Source organism: Carettochelys insculpta, chromosome 8, assembly GCF_033958435.1.
Source record: "Carettochelys insculpta isolate YL-2023 chromosome 8, ASM3395843v1, whole genome shotgun sequence".
Lineage (NCBI taxonomy): Eukaryota > Metazoa > Chordata > Testudines > Carettochelyidae > Carettochelys > Carettochelys insculpta.
The window spans coordinates 9,143,685-9,162,409 of NC_134144.1; the positions used below are offsets into that span (position 1 = coordinate 9,143,685).

The 18,725-nt window shown below is 43.5% G+C and overlaps 1 protein-coding gene across 1 annotated transcript in view; it reads right to left on the minus strand.

Annotated features, from left to right (window-relative positions):
• Positions 1-6,758: 6,758 nt before the first annotated feature.
• Positions 6,759-18,725, minus strand: part of PTH2R (parathyroid hormone 2 receptor) — a 67,829-nt gene continuing 55,862 nt past the window's right edge. Inside the window, exons 10-13 of the mRNA XM_075001838.1 lie at positions 14,307-14,401; positions 12,386-12,524; positions 10,849-10,890; positions 6,759-10,112 (exon numbers count right to left, since the gene is read on the minus strand). Of these exons, the coding sequence (XP_074857939.1) occupies positions 9,717-10,112; positions 10,849-10,890; positions 12,386-12,524; positions 14,307-14,401 (672 nt within the window). The 3' untranslated portion in view covers positions 6,759-9,716. The remainder of the gene's footprint in view (positions 10,113-10,848; positions 10,891-12,385; positions 12,525-14,306; positions 14,402-18,725) is intronic.

Genomic DNA, 18,725 nt, shown 5'->3' on the forward strand with positions numbered 1-18,725 from the left:
CCTTTTTTGCCGCCCCCAAAGGGAGATAAGTGGAGTGAAAATATAAAGGTAATGAGTGCTCACAATAGTACAAAAATGTGTAATATAGCTACCTGAGCTGTGGGTGGGATGTTATTTCCCTAATCACTTGGGGGTGAAGCCTGTGTGAGGAACACGGTGTGAATCACAGACATTCTGAACGTTCTTTTAGTACTCATTAAAAAAAGAGGAGCTTTAAGTTGCTCATCGTGGCATATTTCATCCTTCACTTAGGTCACTTTTGTGCTTCTTTTCTGCATCCTCTCCAGTTCTTCAACACCTTACCAATGCCGTATACTAAGGGTCAGCAACCCCTGGTATGGACACCAAGAGTGGCACAGGAGCTGATTTTCATTGGCATACAAGGTGGGAGCTCAGCCGCGCCCCCTCCTCCTCCATACAGCTTGCTCAAAGCCAGGCTGCCTGTGGATTAAACAAAAGACCAGCGAATGCTACCAACCACCACCTAACGGCAAAGCTCTGCATCTCAATTTATTTATTAATGAAGCTGTTGTAAGTAAAACTATTGGTGACTTTAGAAAATATCACCAGCACTTGGATCGTAATAAAGAGGTCAAAAGGTCAAATTTCAGTACTCCACTTTGGAAAGGTTGCTGACCCTTGCTATAGTGTGGCTAAGAGCTCTAATCAGAAATAGGCTCTATTGTGTCTTGACACTCTATTTCAAATAGCTGAGTGCTATTTCAATATGCATTTTGGCCATGTCTACACTAGCAAGTCCTTTAGAAAAACCAGTCCCTCTTTTGAAAAATCAAGCGGAGCACACACACACAAAATGCCCTCTTTTGAAGTCTTTTCAAAAGAACGTGAGGCTTCTTGCAGAGGCCCTCTTCCTCTCCCAAATGAGGAAGAGCGCCTTTTTCTGAGTGGAAGAGGGAGGAAGCTAATACAGGAAGCAACAGAGATCAACCTATGGCGGTTGCCTGTACGGCAGGAATGTGCCGCTGGGCTTCTACAACTACATAAGCATAAAGAGTGCCAAGTGACCTTGTCAAATCTGACCTGATACACTGAGAAAGTAGAAGCACTCACCCACCCTGTCCCCACTATAGGCTGAACCTCTCTAGTCTGCAAGGCTATCATCCGGCAGCATCTGTCATCCGGCATGATTTAAGTGAGCTGGATGACCACTTATCATGGGTGTGGCCAAGTTTCCCACAGTCCCATAAAGTTTGTTTCCAGCCACCAGTCCAGCTCTCAATGTTCTGTGCTATTATTTAGCTGTAATTTAATCCTAAATATCTTCTAAGAGCCCAGTAAGTAGTTGAAGTTTTGGTAATGTGCTAGACAATACTGACCTCCTGTAGTCCGACAAATTCTCTCATTCAGCACTGGTTGGATCCTATGTATGCCGGAGTAGAGGGATTCAATCTGTACTAGATGTGATCAGCCCTGATGTGGTGGGAGGCAGCCTGATTTTGCAGTACACAAAGTATTCGCATTTGCATTGGCAGTCTCATAAATCAAGAGGTGTTCACTTTGCCAGCACTATTGATCTCACTGGCCAGGCCTGATTTTAAAAACAAAGTTACAAATCTTTTCCACGCCCTCTTGCTAGCAGTGATAAAGCCAGGGAGATATTTGGGGAGTCTTTCCTCAGACAGCTGCATACAGGGACTGATGCTGGAAGGCAGCAAACAGCTTTTGCTGGAGCAATATGTTGCTGACCAAGTATATAGGTAGGATTCAGGCCAAACATGAATGTATGCCCCTGGGCAAGCAGTTTCACAGAGGAGAAGGCTGTGAAGGAGCTGGAGTCAGTGGGTGGCGGGGAGGAGAGAGAGTGATGGAAAAAAAAATTAGGTTAACTCTTCAACTTCTTAACTAAACCTCTCTAACACGTGCAGAATGGAAAAGCTGGTGCTGAAAAGTAATATAGAGCTGTTCAATTACACTTAGCTATTCTTCATATAGGTGGGCAGCACCATCAATAAACGGGGGACACTGATGATTACGTGAGAATGAGGATTGGGAAAGTAAGAACAGCCTTTCTTCTCATGAAAAACACCTGGAATTCTAAGCAGATGAGAATGCAGACTAAGATTAGGTTATGAAACTCCAATGTCAAATCAGTCTTACTGCATGGAGCGCAAACTCAGAGGACATGAGGATTGTCAGAAAATCCAGGCATTTATCAATAACTGGCTCTGTAAAATCCTCCGGATCCACTGGCCGTACTCCATCAACAACCAAGACTGGTGGCAACTGACTCACCAACTCCCTGCCGAAGAAGAAATCACAGAGAGAAGATGGCACTGGATTGGGCATACTCAGAAAACCAAACGTCAACATCACAAGGCAAAGCTTCAGTTGGAAGCGCCAAGGAAAAGATGGTGCCCAAGAAACACCTGGCATAGAGACCTGACAGCACACACTAAAAAGATGAGATATACCTCGTCAGAACTGGAAAATCTCGCCCAGGACAGGGGATGCTGGTGAATGGTCATCAATTGCCTATGCTCCAAGATGTAGGAGTGGAAAAGGATTACCGCTAATCTTTAAACAATTTTATGGATTTTCCTGCCCCTTCATGACTTTTCTTTTCTGGACCTCTTCCCCAGAAGGTTTGTCTTATTCCACTGGGCTTTGGAGAATAGTTGTGTTTCAATTGCTTGCTGTTCTTTGTCCGGCCTAGTTTACTAGAGGCCCAGATTCTTAGAGGCCCAATGCCCACTCACTTCAATAGTGTTTAGATGCCTAAACACTTTTGAGCTATTCACTTGATATGATGCTTTCAATGGCCAAGGTGAAATGAGCTGGTGTGGGTGTCACAGTATAGCTGAAAGGAGGGTACTAAGGAGACTGCAGGCCAGACATAGTTTGCCAAGTTAGCCCATGGCAGGCTGATGGTGCTCCAAGCCGCTTTGAAATGCTGGACCCTGGGGCAACTGTGTCCTTTGCCCCTCCATCAGCGGGCTTGGGTTCAGCTACTTGCTGTGGAAAGCAATCCCCAGGCCTAGAGCCCCTTCTGCAGTTCCCACTGGCCAGGAACAATGAACTGCAGCTAACAGGAGCTGCAAGCAGCCACCCCTGCAGATGCACAGGTAAATAAAGTGTCCAGCAGTCTTCCAAAGGCTAACCACGGCGAACTGCATCTGACCCACTGGCTGCTTAAAGAGCAGTAGGGGAAGCCAGAAAACATCATCATAGCTGGCGCCTTTATAGCCAGAGAATCCAACGAGAATATGAAAACAGACTGTTTTTCCTTCAGACCTCTGATCTGCTCTCCGAAACAGGTTTGAGATTCTGCATGATGGATTAGGTGGGGAGGGGAAATTTTTCCATTCATGGCCAGAAGGGCCCACATCTAATCTGATTTCCTCTATGACCCAGACCAGTAGGTCTTCCGGTAGGGTTTTTACCTCTGGTATGCTGACAATAGACAACGGCTTTTTATATACAGCTACGACCCAGGCAACTGTAGTGAAATGAAGACTTTCTCCCTACCACAAACCACTGTGGACAATTAACCGATCCAGCCCACTGAATCCCAATTCAATTATACAGGATAGCAATGGACTCAAGATAACAGGGCAGAGATGAGACATCTCTTCTGTTAGTTCAGATATGCAAATAAGCGAAGTCCTGTTCTATAGAGGAACTGATTAATGCAAGCTCTCCCTAGCTGGAAGCAGACAAATAGCAATTATAGAACAGAGAAGTGAGGGAAACAGAGGGTTTAATGCTGGGAAAAAAAAAAGCTGGTGTAAAACCCTAAGGAGGCTCTCCGTCGCCTGCATGACTTTTGGAATACTATTCACAATCTTCAGTAATCAACTGCTTTGCAATCCATGCACTATGCCATTTTCCTGAAGAAAGTTTGTAACATGCATTCCTCAATGGAGAGGAAAAAACACCTTCATTAGCCACAGCAATCAGCATTGCAGACTCCAATCCCAGACACATAGGCCTTAACTTTATTCTGAGCCAGCACAGTGAGAGGGAAGGGAACAGAAAGTGTCAGTAACAGCGGTCTGACACCATAACACCTTCACATCATTGTTGGGTGATACTGGTTACAAACCAGCCAAAGAAAGTGTAACTTTTTTGATTGCATTCATTGCTTTGGAAATATATACCCACAGGAGTGAAACCAGGTTCTAAGGAAATAAATAATGCCTGGAAATTCATGATGCAAATGTCAAGTTTAATTGGCGGGGGGTGGCGGGGGGAACGCAAACTTTAGAATTGACATGAATGTCCATGTTTCTTCCCTTTCAGCAAGTCCAGGAACAAATCTCTGCAGTTCACATGTCAAAAGGCAATTTTGATCTGTGAACACCAACTGGGCTTTGGGGGGTTGGGTGGGTGGGGGAAATCAAACACTCTATCAGCCACAAAAATTCTGCTAGTGGAACATAACTGAAAATTTTGTTCCCAATTGATGTGCCTGGACTTGAACTACTAAGAAAAGCAAACACCTGGAGATAGTAAAGTGAGCAGATTTATGCAAGACTGTGCATGGATCAGATATACAAGGAGGTGACGTTTTAAAGCAAATGAAGTAAATCTTCAAAAACACATGCATTTGAACATGACAGTAAAAAAGATTTTGAGGAGTAAAGGGACTTCGAAGGAACCTGGGCACTTCGACGTACCTGCAGCTACACGCAAGCTGGGGCTTTCAAGTTTCACACTTCGAAGTTGCCGCAGGGGAGATTTAGCCTAAGGAAGTGCTGCATATGCACCACAGCGCTTCATTAGTAATCTCCCAACACCCTAATTGCCATGCCCCCTTTGATGTTGGGGGCTAGTCTAGACACAGCCACAAAGTGTCTACACACAAAATGCATTTTGTAGACAGAAAATGCCAACAAAAAAGCTGTGTAGACACACAAGGGGGCCCTTCTGTCAACAGGGTGGACCAAAAGATCAGTCCGCTTTTATGTGTAGACACGATCTGTTGACAGAAGTTTTGTCAGAACAGTTCTTTCAACGGTAACTTCTGTAGACAGATGCTTCTACTGTAGACATAGCCTAAGAGATTTACCTGGGCATGAGCATGCTTGGGTTAAAAATATAACTTCATCAGATAGATGGAGTAGAAAGCACTGATAGTCAAGGTATGTTTTTAAAGAGGGAACCAGTAAATTTGAACAGAAAAACAAGATTTTTTTTTCTTATGAAAATGTCAAAATATCACATTTCAATTACTTCCAAAGTTTCTTCCCCCCCAACATTTTTTCAAGTTAAGAATTTTGCTTGAACAGCTATCAAGATTTGAGTTTAAGGCACCAGCAGTTTTTGGGTAAATAAATGATTCGAGTAAATAAATGATTTTTTTAAAAAAAAAGAAAAAAACAACCCTCTCCAAAGCTACTCAACATATGTACCAAAACTATGTATTGTGTCAATAAATGAAGCTCTTCTTTTGTGGAACAAAACATATATTACTATAAAATAGGCAATGTTGTTTCATTAGAAAAGGAAAGGCTTGTTGATAAGCTTCTGACCAGGAACAAGGTACTCCAGCACAGCTGAATGACCTTCTGGAAGTGGTGTGATTATAAAAGCTGATCATAAAAACACATAATATTTTCAATCTCTTGTTGACTTGAAAATAATAATAAAAGGAAACAAATGCTAATGACAGTTTTTTGCAGGCAAATGTATGTCATGGATATTCCTGGAACTTTGCACCAGGGCTGACCTTATTTGCTTTGTTTACTATAGCCAGATGCACTCTGTAAAAAGGTTTGAGGAAAGATGTGTTTTCTCACATAGCACCAACCTACATAGAATTGCCTCAGGAACTGTCTGGAGCAGATGTCTGTGTCAGAGGTGAACAGCTCTGCAAAGAGAGAGGTGGAACAAATGATTTAACAAGAAATAATGTAAAATATGTCTCAGATCTATAGTAGTGACAGTATTATAGAGGCCTGATTCAAAGATCACTTGGAACCAACGAAACTCATTCTATTAAAGTCATTAGGCTTTGCATCAAGCCCAGAGAAAATGTCTTTTTTTTCTTCCCCCACCACGGAATAAATGAATACTAAATCACAACAAGGAAAAGCATTCCTTACCAGAAGAATTAATTGCTTTTGTAAATTCTGTACAATTTTGAGCTGTCCCTATAATATACCTGGTATAGGGATGCATAAAATACTTTTGATGATATTACCAGGAGTTCAGAATTAATCAATATCATGGATAACACTGGAGAGGGGAGATATGGAAAAAAAAACTATAATTCCTGACTACAAGGCTTGCTAAGGCCATGTCTACATTACCCGGAAGATTGACCTGCTCAGGGTCAATCTTCCTGGGTTCGCTTTTGCATGCCTGGTAGTGACGCACAAAATTGACCTTTCGGGGTCGGTAGTTGACCCCTGTACTCCTCACTATCGCGAGGAGTAAGGGAGGTCGACAGGAGTGTAGCATGGCCAGGTAAGTTGACTGCAGATAAGTCGATTCTAGCGATGCAACTGCTGTAGCTAGAACTGCGTATCTGTAATTGACTTACCTGCCTATTGTAGACCAAGCCTGAGTAGTTAAAATGTTCAGTGAGGGGAATTTGAGCTTTTAACTACAGAGAATAATGAGCTAAGAAAAGGAATCATTTTCATGATTAAAAGTCTCAGAGAGAAATTTGATAGCCCACAGAAGCACAACCAAATGAGAAGCCCAAGTGCCCAGCCAAATCTGTAAGCAGGACTGAAAAGCTGAAAAAAATAGATTCTTTTTATTATTTTTCATGTGTCACTGATCAGCTACCCAACAAAATCAACAAACAGCAGCAACAAAAGCAGCACAATTAATGCCCAGCATTCGGTAACACGTCACAGCATCAGCTCTCAGCTATTTCATACAGACATGAAGTTACCACATGTAAAATCCAACTGGCATAAACCATATTGCAGAGGGATCTGGCAGTTTTTGCAGGAAATCATGCAGTTCACAGTGACTGTGTGTGGCATCTCCCCATCTGGTTCTTATTTTCATGCCTCAGGAAGAAATACAGTTGATGCTAGGTTTCCAATTTACACTAAACATATCATGAGTGTCTTGGTCTTTTATGATCAATTCACACTCAAGTGAGAATTAAAAATATTTTCACACTTCCCAATTTCAGTGGTTTACAGCACACACCAGTAATTCTCCCTAATGATGCAGAGCAGCAGAGATCAAAATACTCAGCAGAGCCAACAGGGTGGACATTGTGAGATACTGGCGGAGGCCAGTTCTATCACCAAAACCAACAGCAGCTGTTTATACTGTGTGCGAACAGTTGTCTACTGCATTTTCCATTCAGCTAACATAGAGTGGGAAAAACTGGCCATTTTGTCACCATCTTCACCCCTGCTGTGGCTGGCGTGCTTTTTTCTCACAAGGCAGGAATTCAAGAGTTCTTTTACTGAGCTTGCCCCTCTGCTGTTGCCCTTGAAATGATGGAGCAGAAGGAAGCATGAGTAAAATCCTTCTAAAAGTCAAGACTGCGGCAGAGAAAGTAACGCTATTCCAGCATGATGAGAGCCACTGTGTTCCCATTTTAAGGGCCCCCCACAAGGGCCAACAGGGCAAGGCACACAGCTGCTCCTAAGGTATTCTATCAGATTGTACCATGTCCATCATCAGACCTGAGCTGAACTACACCCAACTGCTGCTTCTCTGCGGCCGTTTCTACACAGGCCACTTTCTTCGAAAGTGGCATGGTAATAAGCGGCCTGTAATATGCTAATGAGGTGTGGATGTAAATTCCCCACACCTCATTAGCATAATGTCACGTGATTTGGAGTCCGGAAGACCGTTCTTGCATATTTCAGGCCGCTTATTACCATGCCACTTTCAAAGAAAGTGGCCTCTGTAGAAACGGCCTACTTGACACAGCAGTTCTTCTTCCTCACGAAGGGGAGCAATAAAACATGGGCTGGGTAACAGAACCACACCAGAGGGGTGCACTTGGAGAGAGACTTGGAATAGGTAGTTGGTGCATCCTCACCCTAGAGGAGAACTTCCTGGCTTGGAAATCCATGGAAGAAAGGAGTGGACCATGTGCCAAAGAATGAAATAGATGAGCTCAGCATCAGAACTTGAGACAAAAGGTGGCCGACATGAAGTACATCTCTGGCAAAGACTCTGATGCGTTTAATGAAAGTGTTTTGGACTCTATACCAAAGCTGGCTGAAACAGCTCAGGTATTAACCCAGTCACAGCCTCTTCTGCTGTACAATGCAGAGTCAGTTCAAACCCAGGGCATGCCTACACTAGCAAGTTTTGCTGACAAACCTTACATCAACACCCAAAAGTTGACAAAATAAAAATCGCCAGAGGGTGTTCACACCTGCACCCTCTGTTCATAGATCATGTCCACAGAGGGGGCACTATCATCAACCGTGCAAGTAATGAACTTTGGGTAAATATCTCACAGTGCAGTGTTGTGGGAAGGACCCCTGCGTATTTTGGGATTCCCTCTGAGTTCTCCCACCGCATTGTCAGCTCCTGGGAGAGGCATCATGAGTAGCTCTGTGAGCTCTCCATGCTTAGAAATGTCAAAGCAGCAATCTCTCCCCATCCCTCTGAAGCAGCAGTCTGCCTGGACTGAGGCACATTCCAATGGTTTGTACCCCAAACAGCTACTCACTCAGTTGTCAGATGTTTCCCAGAGCTTTGCAAAGGGAGGTGCACATACCTGCAGGGCAGCAGAGATCAAAATACTCAGCAAAGCCCTCAGGGTTGGCATTGTGGGATACTGGCGGAGGCCAGTTCTGTCGACAAAACAAGCAGCAGCTGTTTACATTAGCTCTTTGTCTACCAAGTGGTAGAAGTTTCTTGTCGCCAAAAATGGGCGTTTCTCCTGACAAAAGTCACACTCAAGTGTAAATGCTCTGTTTTGTTGCCAAAAGGCAGTTTTTGGCAACAAGACCAGGAAGTGTAGCGTAGACATACCCCCATTCACTGTCCAGCATCAAAGTCCCGCAGAGGTCGACAAGCATCAGGAGGGAGTCCTCCACCCTAGGGCACCAATTATAGTTAAACTTTTTAGAACTATATTTCAGTTCCTTGGAAGGTTTGCAAATGATTTCATATTCAGTTAGTATTGCTGCAATTCCCAAATCACTGCAGAGTTCAGTGCATGCAGGGGCTGCCTCATCAGAGAATTCTGGCCACATAACAGATGAGGTTTGGCTATTTCCATAAAAAACCCTAAAGTAATAGTATAAATACTAACTTGTAAGAAGCATTTCAGTTTAAAATCTATTGAAACATTCAGCTTGGATGAGCAAACCTCACAAGGCACTGGATAGAAACCCTATTAGATTCATCCCAGCCCTATGATTTACAGAAAGGAGTTTTGGAATCCAGAGGATCCCTTCCAAGAAATTTACTGTAAATCTTCTAATATCCATTCCTCTTTCTGGTATACAAATGGAGAAGTCAGTTTTTGCATGCCTTCAGAAGAGTGTTTGCTGGAAAAAAACATCCAAGACAGAGTTTTAAACGTAATACAGACAGGGTAATGAAGAGAAAGCCTGCTGCTATTTGTGGCATAGAAACCATTTTCCACAATTAGCAGCATTACATAGGTTCAGAGTCCTTGTAAATGGAGCGTCATTATTGACCAAGCTCTCCACCAAGACTGGCTCAAGTCAGCATACTGATACTAGTAGCTCCTGGCATTGAGAGGGGATTCAAACCATTTTGTATAGGATGTGACCACAGATGCCCATGACTGTTCACAGAGCCTCCTCCATTTCTCTCCTGTTCCCCTCAGGGTCTGTGTTACTACCCTGTGGTCTAAGTGACTCTTTGAGCGATATGTCATCCACCTGGTTCTCCTCATCTTCATTGGCCTCTTCATGGACCCAGTGCTGCAGGCAGTCCTGTTCAGAGTTGCTCTGGACATATCCGGGCAAATTCACGTGCATCTCATTTTGCCTACTGGCACTTCTGCAGACTTTGCTGGAAAGCAGAATCATGCGGGAGCTGGCCACCATCTGAGACTGGCTGCTGGTGCTGTGGGTCATGTTGGTGAGGACAGAGCCATATCTGTAATTGCCACACGGAGTTGTTCTTTTCCAGTCAATTGCCGGGTTCCATCTAGTCCATGTCTTCTTGATCTCAGTCTGAACCTAGCAGAAAGCAAGGCCAAAAAAACAAAACAAAACAATAAATAACAGATCTAATGCAAAGATGGTAAGGGGCGGGGGGCGCGTGGACTCAAGAGCTAAAGGAAACCGTTGACAAACTTTCCTTTAAAGCACCATCTTGAAAAGTCACATGGTATGAACCTCTCCCCCCATGTAAAACAAGGTTAAAATTCCCACATTAACCCTTAAGAAAAATCCTGATCACCCAAACCAATTTGCCACATTCCAGTTCCCTTTCTCACACCGTAGAGTACTGGTCTCCAGAAGCTGTCCTATCCAACTGAAAAGCCAGAAGGGACCATTGGAGTAAGCTGACGCTGAAGTCAGAGCATCCGAATCTGGCCATGTGTCCCAATACAACCTTGACTGAAAAACTTTTTAAATGTGACATTTACAAGTTATCACACCTGTCACTTCACTCCAGTGGTATAATAAATATTATTAGTCACTTTCCCACCATGTTGCAAACAATTCAGAGCATTTGCAAATCCAGATAATAATTTTTTCCCATTGTATTTATTTTATAAATCATGACCATTTTGGGAACCAACTGCCTGGACCAACCCTTTGAGAGTTATTTAGTAGCTACATTGTAACTGTAAGTACAAACAGCTAATTTGCAACCACTCTTTCATTGCATCCTACCAGATTAAAGCTCCCTTTCTGTGCCTCAGCAATTTTAGTTAGGAGCCTTGTCCAATCCATTTTTTAAACTTACCTCTCCATTGCAGTAACAATAGATGATAGAAACAAAGAAACCCTGAAGGACAAGGAAACAGAAATTATAATTGCCATGCAAACAAGCAAGTCAAATGTAAGCCTTCTTCTAGCTAAATGTTAGCCTGTCTAGCTCATGTTAAATACATTCATGAAGTTTATCATTTCTCAAAGCCTTCCAACCTCATTCCTGTTTTCTTGTTATTTTAGTTACATTTGGCAGAGTTTCATCAGAAGATGAGGAAATGGAAGATAGATGTTTCTTTAGTATAGTGGGCTGAAAAATAGATATTCTTTCTCATAAAATAGTCTACATCCTTGAAAAAAAATTTTGTTCCCAAATCAGGACAAGGAAGTAAAAACAAATGTGAAATGTTTTGTGAGAAAAAACTTCCAGAAAAATTCCCTTTCAGGAGAATCAAAATGCAATGTTTCCACTAGCCAGAATCCTGCACGCAGAACAGCATGTGAAATTGGCAAAAGCATCAGACAGGAAACTTAACAACATCCTTCAAGGTTATTGGAGAAACATCATTTCAATTTTTGTGTGAAAACATCCATTATTTTGGAAAAAAATATTTTCTATTTTGACTTTTGCAAAAATGTCTTTTTTTCTGTTGGACAATTATTCAAATGGAAAGTTTCCAACCAACCAGCTCCGTTCTCTATCATCTTCAGATTTGTGTCTGCAATATCTCTGTTTTCTGTGGTTTTTTTTTTGTTTGATTCTACATAATCTCGGGCTTATTTGCATCCAGCTGGCATAGTACTTGAATTCATATTGTAGAACATTCTTCAGCCACACAGCAGAACTTTCCTGACTAGGAAAGGAGACTACTGTTTCATCACATATGCTAGTAATACACTAGGAGCAAAAACACACAAAGGATAAAGTCATCAGAAGCCTTCTGACAGTCGGTAGCATACAGAGAAGCAAGTGTACTGTTGTATTTTCTCTAGTGTGGAATGAATACCCAGCGCCTCCAGGAGCTACTGGGTTTAAGGACTCAATGACCAACAGTGTCAGAGCTCTGCAAAATGATGATTTCTCTTTAGCAGCAGATTTACACACTCAAAGGCTACGTCTACACTAGCCCCAAACTTCAAAATGGCCACGCAAATGGCCTCCTTTTCGAAAGGATCCCGCCTGCTTCGAAGTCCCCTTATTCCCATCAGCTCAGCTCGAAAAGGAGCCCCGTGGTGGCGAGGCATGTCAATTTCGAAGCGTCGCGGCCGCCCACATGCTAATGAAGCGCTGAATATGCATTTCAGCACTTCATTAGTAAACTTCGAAATGGCCATTTGCGTGGCCATTTCGAAGTCTGGGGCTAGTGTAGACACGGCCAAATAGAACAAAGCAGCAGAAATGTAGCACTTTAAAGACCAACAGAATGATAAACGGCTAAATGTGGTGCCTCGCATGTTGAATAGTAACAGAGTCAAGGGTCAGCAGAGTCAGCAAGAAGGAGTAAGGGATGATCAGGACAGAACAAATGGATTATATATAAAATGGATATATAAACTACTGCATCTCACACCTGGAAAGAGTTGAAGAAGAGCTCACAATGCATTCGGATCTCCCAGCCCAGTCCAGTGAATGTGTGTGGTAGGCACACAAAGACAATGTAATGCACCCCGAAGACCAGGATCAGAACCAAAGTGGACTTTGCTAGCTTCCTGTAAAAGAGTTACCAGAAAAAAAAACAAAAAACCCTTGTTATATGAATGGGAGTGGATTGCAAGTGTGTAGATACTGTAGACTCATTAAGATTACATCTAAGATAAATGTTCTGACTTTTGACCTCATACAGAGTAATGACTTCCTATTTTGCTTTCACATAATTATTTTCCAGCATAAAAGAAGTCCCAGTGGTGCTATGGGCTACTTACATTTCCTCAGTTCAGCATAAAACATTAAGTTTCACTTGATTCTGCCTCCCAACCAGGGCAATTTGTACTGCAGCAGATACTTACGGCCTGAATTAGTGTCGCTGGTGCAATATTGTTCACAAATACATGTCTATTAAATTAGACCTGTGAGATCATCTGTACTTCATCTTGATAAAGTAAAAGGTTTCTTTTCTTGTGTGAAATGCCTACAAGCTCAGGAGCCCAAGGAGAGTTCAGTTAAAAGGAAATAGGTTTTTTTCCAAGAGAACAAAACAAATTAAAGGTTCTGCTGTGGCTTGTAGCAACAAGCCTTTACTAGGGTGGGTGTGGCTCATAGCTGCAACACCTAAGTAGGAGAGCTGTGAAGCTATGCAGCTGTAAGAGGTATACCACCAATGTATTCACATCTACATCCCACGCACTGCTGGGTGACTTCACTGCCCAGTGCTGGGGAGGTTGGTGCCAGAAGAGCTGTCTGAAATAATACGACAGGTTGAACCTCTCTAATCCGGCACCCTTGGAACCTGACTCGTGACAGCTAATTTCTGGATGGACCTGGCCTTACCTGGTCTCCATGTTGATGCTACAGGTTCTTCCCCTCCTCTGGAAGGCTGAAGAGAAAACCGTGTGTGGGGAGTGGAATGTTTGAACAGAAGGAAGGATGCAACGGAGGGCTCAATTTTGCAGGCAGCAGTGCTAAGGCAAAGATGGCAATATAGGTTGACCCTCTCTAGTCCAGCACCCTTGGGACCCAACCGGTGCCGGACGAGAGAATTTGACAAACCACGGGAGGTCAATATTGTCTAGCAGCATTACCAACACTTCCACTGCTCACTGGGCTCTGGGAAGACATTTAGGAGGAAATTACAGCTAAATAACAGCACAGAACACCGAGAGCCAGGACTGGTGGCTGGAAGCGAACTTTATGGGACCACGTGAAACTTCGCCGCATGTGGACATCTGGCTAATTAAAATTATGCTGGATTAGAGATGTTGCTGGATGAGAGAGTGCCAGATTAGAGAAATTCAACCTGTAGTATTTTAACTAAGAGATTACTACAGCAACAGGGCCTGAGGTAAGACAAACTTGGCAGGTAGCTGCTGTCTATAGGGTTCCTGGGCTGCGACGCATTCCAATTCCTCCCAGCCTCCCACTAGCAACTGGGAGGATGTTGCATGGATCTTGGCATCTCGGGGTTGCGGGGGGGCAGGGCAGGGAGTTGGACACTAGGGACCCAAGCAGAGGGCTGGGACTAAAAAGGGCTTAGAGTTGACTCAAACTGTCTCCAGAAGGGGAAGCCCTGGAAGCACCATTCGGTCCAGAGTGGGGAATGAACTCACAGAGACATTCACAGAGAGGGCATCGGGAGGTGCCCCTGCTAAATGTGCACCCCAGAAGGCATATGCTTGACACCCAGAGTGACTAGGCCAAAGGGCACAGAAGCTGAAAATGCAAAAGGACTGAGCGAGTGTAGGTGCCTGCACTCGGCCAAACGAGGGTGCTCACAAGAGATGAGTGCCAAACCCATTACCACTTGCTGTTAAACAAAATCCAGTCCAGGGATTTACCTGTATTGCTTCCTTGTGTCATACCCAACAGCATTTGTCTCCCATATTTTGGTTGCCAGAACCCGTACAGTATTCAGGAAGAGAATGAAGTTCAGCTGCAAAACACAGAGCTGTATTACAGGGATACAAAGAGAACTTGCAAACTTTCAGAGGCTGGGAATCAAATGTAATCAGTAGCATATGCACAAAAAACCATTGGGAATATTTTACCATATAGGAGAACTCCACAAAGGATAAAATTATATATTTCCAATCATAGGGCCAGGAGATTGCTTGGAAAAGTTACTGGTTCTGATGTATCTGTGCTAGGGTGACCAAGTTCCTAGCACTGGCTAGTTGGGAAATATCACAGATGGGCCAGAGTTTCAACTCTGTTGAAGTTGATGATGCCACTTCAGTTCTGACACAGGTTAAGCCATGAAAGTTAGAGATTAGCAAAGTGTTTATGATGGGCTCCCATGCTTTCTATTACTAGAAGCTTCAGGGCCTGATTAATTGGCTTAAAGGCTACTCTAGATGTGCAAAAAAAACCTGGCTACCTAGCTGGAGGGAGGAAGAAAGGACCTCTTCAGTGACAGAGATGATGCAGACACCCCTATGTCAAGCCTTCCTGGTTTTAGTGTCGGGGTACACAGAGTGGCAGGGAATTGGGTTGTGATCTTGGGCAAGAAGTTGGGGAGTTGGAAGAGGTGGGGTGCCAGAGGCCAACTGTGACCTGGAGGTACTTCTCCTAGGCAGCTCCCAGCCAACAGCCCACAGGGACCCTCTGTCAGGCTCCCTGCCTACCATGCCCCCACACACTGCTCAAAGCTGTGGGGGCTATGTGCATCTGTATGCTTCTTGCTTGCCCCTTGGGGAGGGCCCTTTGCACACTGTCTGCACTGCAAGCATAGCCCAGGCAGCTCCCTGGGAGCTTGTGCTTGGGCCAATGGACAGAGACCCCCCCATCCCTGCAGTAGGGGGGGGCGGCTGCTTTGAGCGGCGTAGGGGAAACACGGCAGCCAGGGAACCTGCCCAACAGTCCCCCCGGGCTGGAGAATGGGGGCAGGACAGATCTAGTCTGTGGATGTATTTTGCCCACCCCTGTGAAGCGCCAGCGCTTGAAGAAAGGAAGCCCTCCTGCATGAAGTGACACATTATTGCTGCTTGGAAACATAGTGAAACATCTTCCCCTTGACACCAAGCTCATTGACAACGCTCCGAATGCTGCATTACGACACTCAAAATACAGCAACTAGCCCACCATCATCTGGCAACTCCTTATTTAAAGAGCACTTCTAAACTGCACAGCATTATCACAACACATCGGCAATGCTCACGCCAGGGCTGTGACTCAATCCCCAGCAACGGAGTTTTTAAAAATGGACATGTCATGCTTTTCAAACAGCTACGCCCCGGTCAGGACCACTGATGGGGAGAGGAGGAAGAAGGGGGCTGTTGCACCTAGGCCTGGCATTTCAAAGGGACCCAGAGCTCCAGCCCTTGTCCCGTCCAAGGGCAGAGAGCCAGGCCCGCTCCCACTTTGCCCCCTCCCCTGACCTACAGCGCCACTGTCCCCAGTGCAAGCACAAATGAATTCTTTGAACTCTGATGACCTATGATATGCAGGCAGGCAGATTCAATCACCACACTGATCTTGTCTGGCCTTAAAAAGCTGTGACTAATTGATCAGATTCCCATCTCATTTACACAGTTCTGGGTTGCTGTACGTCATGGGGCATGCCTCTCCATTACACCATTATGTCAGTACAAAGCTGCATTCACACCCATCTCCCATCACCAAAGAGATGAAGAGGCAATTGTAAACCAGGTGCTATTGACTTTAGTGGAGTTGCTCCTCTTTTACATCAGTGTCAGTCAGACCCCATACAGCCCCCAAACCTCCAACAACCAAACAAACAAACGGGAGATGAAAAAGGGAACTTATTTTGAAACTTTCATTTTGATGTTATTAATTTTTGGTTTCCTGGATGCACCTTTTAAAAAATGCTTCATTTTTATTTGTTTTCATTTGTCTCACCAAGATCTTATGGTGGTATTTTGTGTTTGGTTTTGGGCGTGGGGTTCTTGTTGTTGTATTTGGCTTTCTGGAAATTACTTCTGGGCTGATTCAAAATCAAACTAATGTCTCTTGTTCTGCCACTTTTTCTGTTCTGGGAACAAAAGAAACAACTAGCTTCTGATGTGTGGCTTTGATAATAGAGCTTAGTGGCCCCCAGTTGAGACTGGCACCCCACTGGGCTAGGCATGGTATGCCTACCTTACAATTCAAGGTGCCCTGTGATGCAGGCAGGCATGCCTATGCTAGTGTTAATCTAGGTAGCGCATCTAAAAACAGCAGTGATGATTTGGTGGCATAGATCTTTATATGGGCTCCAGGAATCCTGCGTAGTTAGGTCTGTGCTGCCACACTTTTACTGCTATTTTGGCGTAAGAGATAGTGGTTTGCAAAATTCAGACTTAGCAAACACAACAGTGCATCTAGTCTCAGCTTTCAAATCTCTCCCAGTTTCCCGAGATCTCAGTCCCATGGTTTTACAATGCTGACAACTGAGCTCTTGAAGCTGAAACTGCCCTGCTCACCCTCATTTGGGAAGCACGCTAGTTTGGAATGCAGATCACCTGTTCCCAGATGTCATAACACTTAGCTTTTTAAAAAATATATTTTGAGTACAGTAAAAGGGATTCTGAATAGCAGCTTCTAATGTTTAGACAAATTCGATCACTTGCTTAACCTTAAGACAAGAGACTTACGAGAACAGGTAGAGGACAGAAATGTGAATATAACAGAAGAAAATACTCTCCAAAGATTTTTTTTCTGCTTCTGCTGAAGCACACAAAATTAGCTGTGTAAAGATGTGTGTCCCCTAGTTACAGAGAATCTTTGGCAGCATTCCCTTTTGAAAAAAATCCCATTTTTATGTGTTTTTAGGATATAACCTCAGGCTCTGCACGGTATATTGCTGAGCTGAGAAGAAGTGCTATAAAGCTAGGCTGGTATAAGTAAGAAAGGGCTGTTTTCTTGCTTTGGAATTCAATCCTAATTCAACAGTCAGAAACAGACACAACTAATCAACAACAACAAACATGTCATGAAAATATCATTTCATTTGTTGTGCTGATTTAGAAAAGGAACCAGTATTGGGTGAGTCCAAATGTCTTCTTCTAAAAATGTATTGATTTATTTTTGGTTGGAATTTTTTTTTTTTAAACTTTTCCTTTCTCCTGCGTTTCCCTCTTTCCCATTTTGACAACAGGAAGGATAATAAATCCAATACAATCTCAAAAACAAAGAAAACCCTGTATTTTTGTTTTCCACTTTTGCTCAAAAAACACTTTTTCCTCTTTCGGGAGGAAAAAATGGCATAAAGCTACTTATATCTGACAAAGTGGGTCTTTGCCCATGAAAGCTTATACTCCAATAAATCTATTCGTCTGTAAGGTGCCACAGGACTTCTCATTGTTTTTGCAGATACAGACTAACACGGCTACCCCTCTGATACACGAAAAGTTTCAGTTTCCTTAGGGTTACCATAACTGAACTTTCAAAAAAGAGGACACCCCTGAGAGGGAGTGTATCTACTAACTCACAATGTATTAATGTACTACACCTACTAACCCTATTTTCCTATAAAAACAAAAAAACCAGTACAGTAGCACTTTAAAGACTAACAGAATAATTTATTAAGTGATGAGCTTTCATGGGACAGACCCCACTTCTGCAGACCATAGCCATACCAGAACAGATTCAATATTTAAGACACAGAGAACCAAAAATAATAATCAAGGTTGACAAATCAGAAAAATATATTATCAAGGTGAGCAAATCAGAGAGCAGAGGGGCGGGGGGCGGTCAAGAATTAGATTAAGCCAAGTATGCAAAAGAGCCCCTATAATGACCCAGAAAATTCCAATCCCCATTCAAACCACGTTAATGTGTTGACTTTCAATATAAGAGAGAGTTCAGCAGCCTCTCTTTCCAAAGTAGTGTGAAAATTCCTCTTCAGTAAGACGCAAACCTTCAGGTCATTAACAGAATGGCCCACTCCATTAAAATGCTGTCTGACCGGTTTGTGAATTAAGAGCGTTTTTATGTCTGTTTTGTGCCCATTAATTCTTTGTGTAAGAGAGTTTGAAGTCTGTCCAATATACAAAGCATCTGGGCATTGTTGGTACATGATGGCATATATGATGTTAGTTGAGGAACTTGAGAATGTGCCCATGATTCTGTGAATAACCTGGTTACATCCAGTGATATCTCCAGAATAGATATGTGCACAAAGCTGGCAACAGGCTTTGTTTCAAGGAAAAGTTCCAGGACTGGTGTTCCTGTGGTATAAACTGTGGTGTTGTGGGTGAGAATCCTCATGCGGTTGGGAGGTTGTCTGGAGAAGAGAACAGGCCTTTCACCTAGGGCCT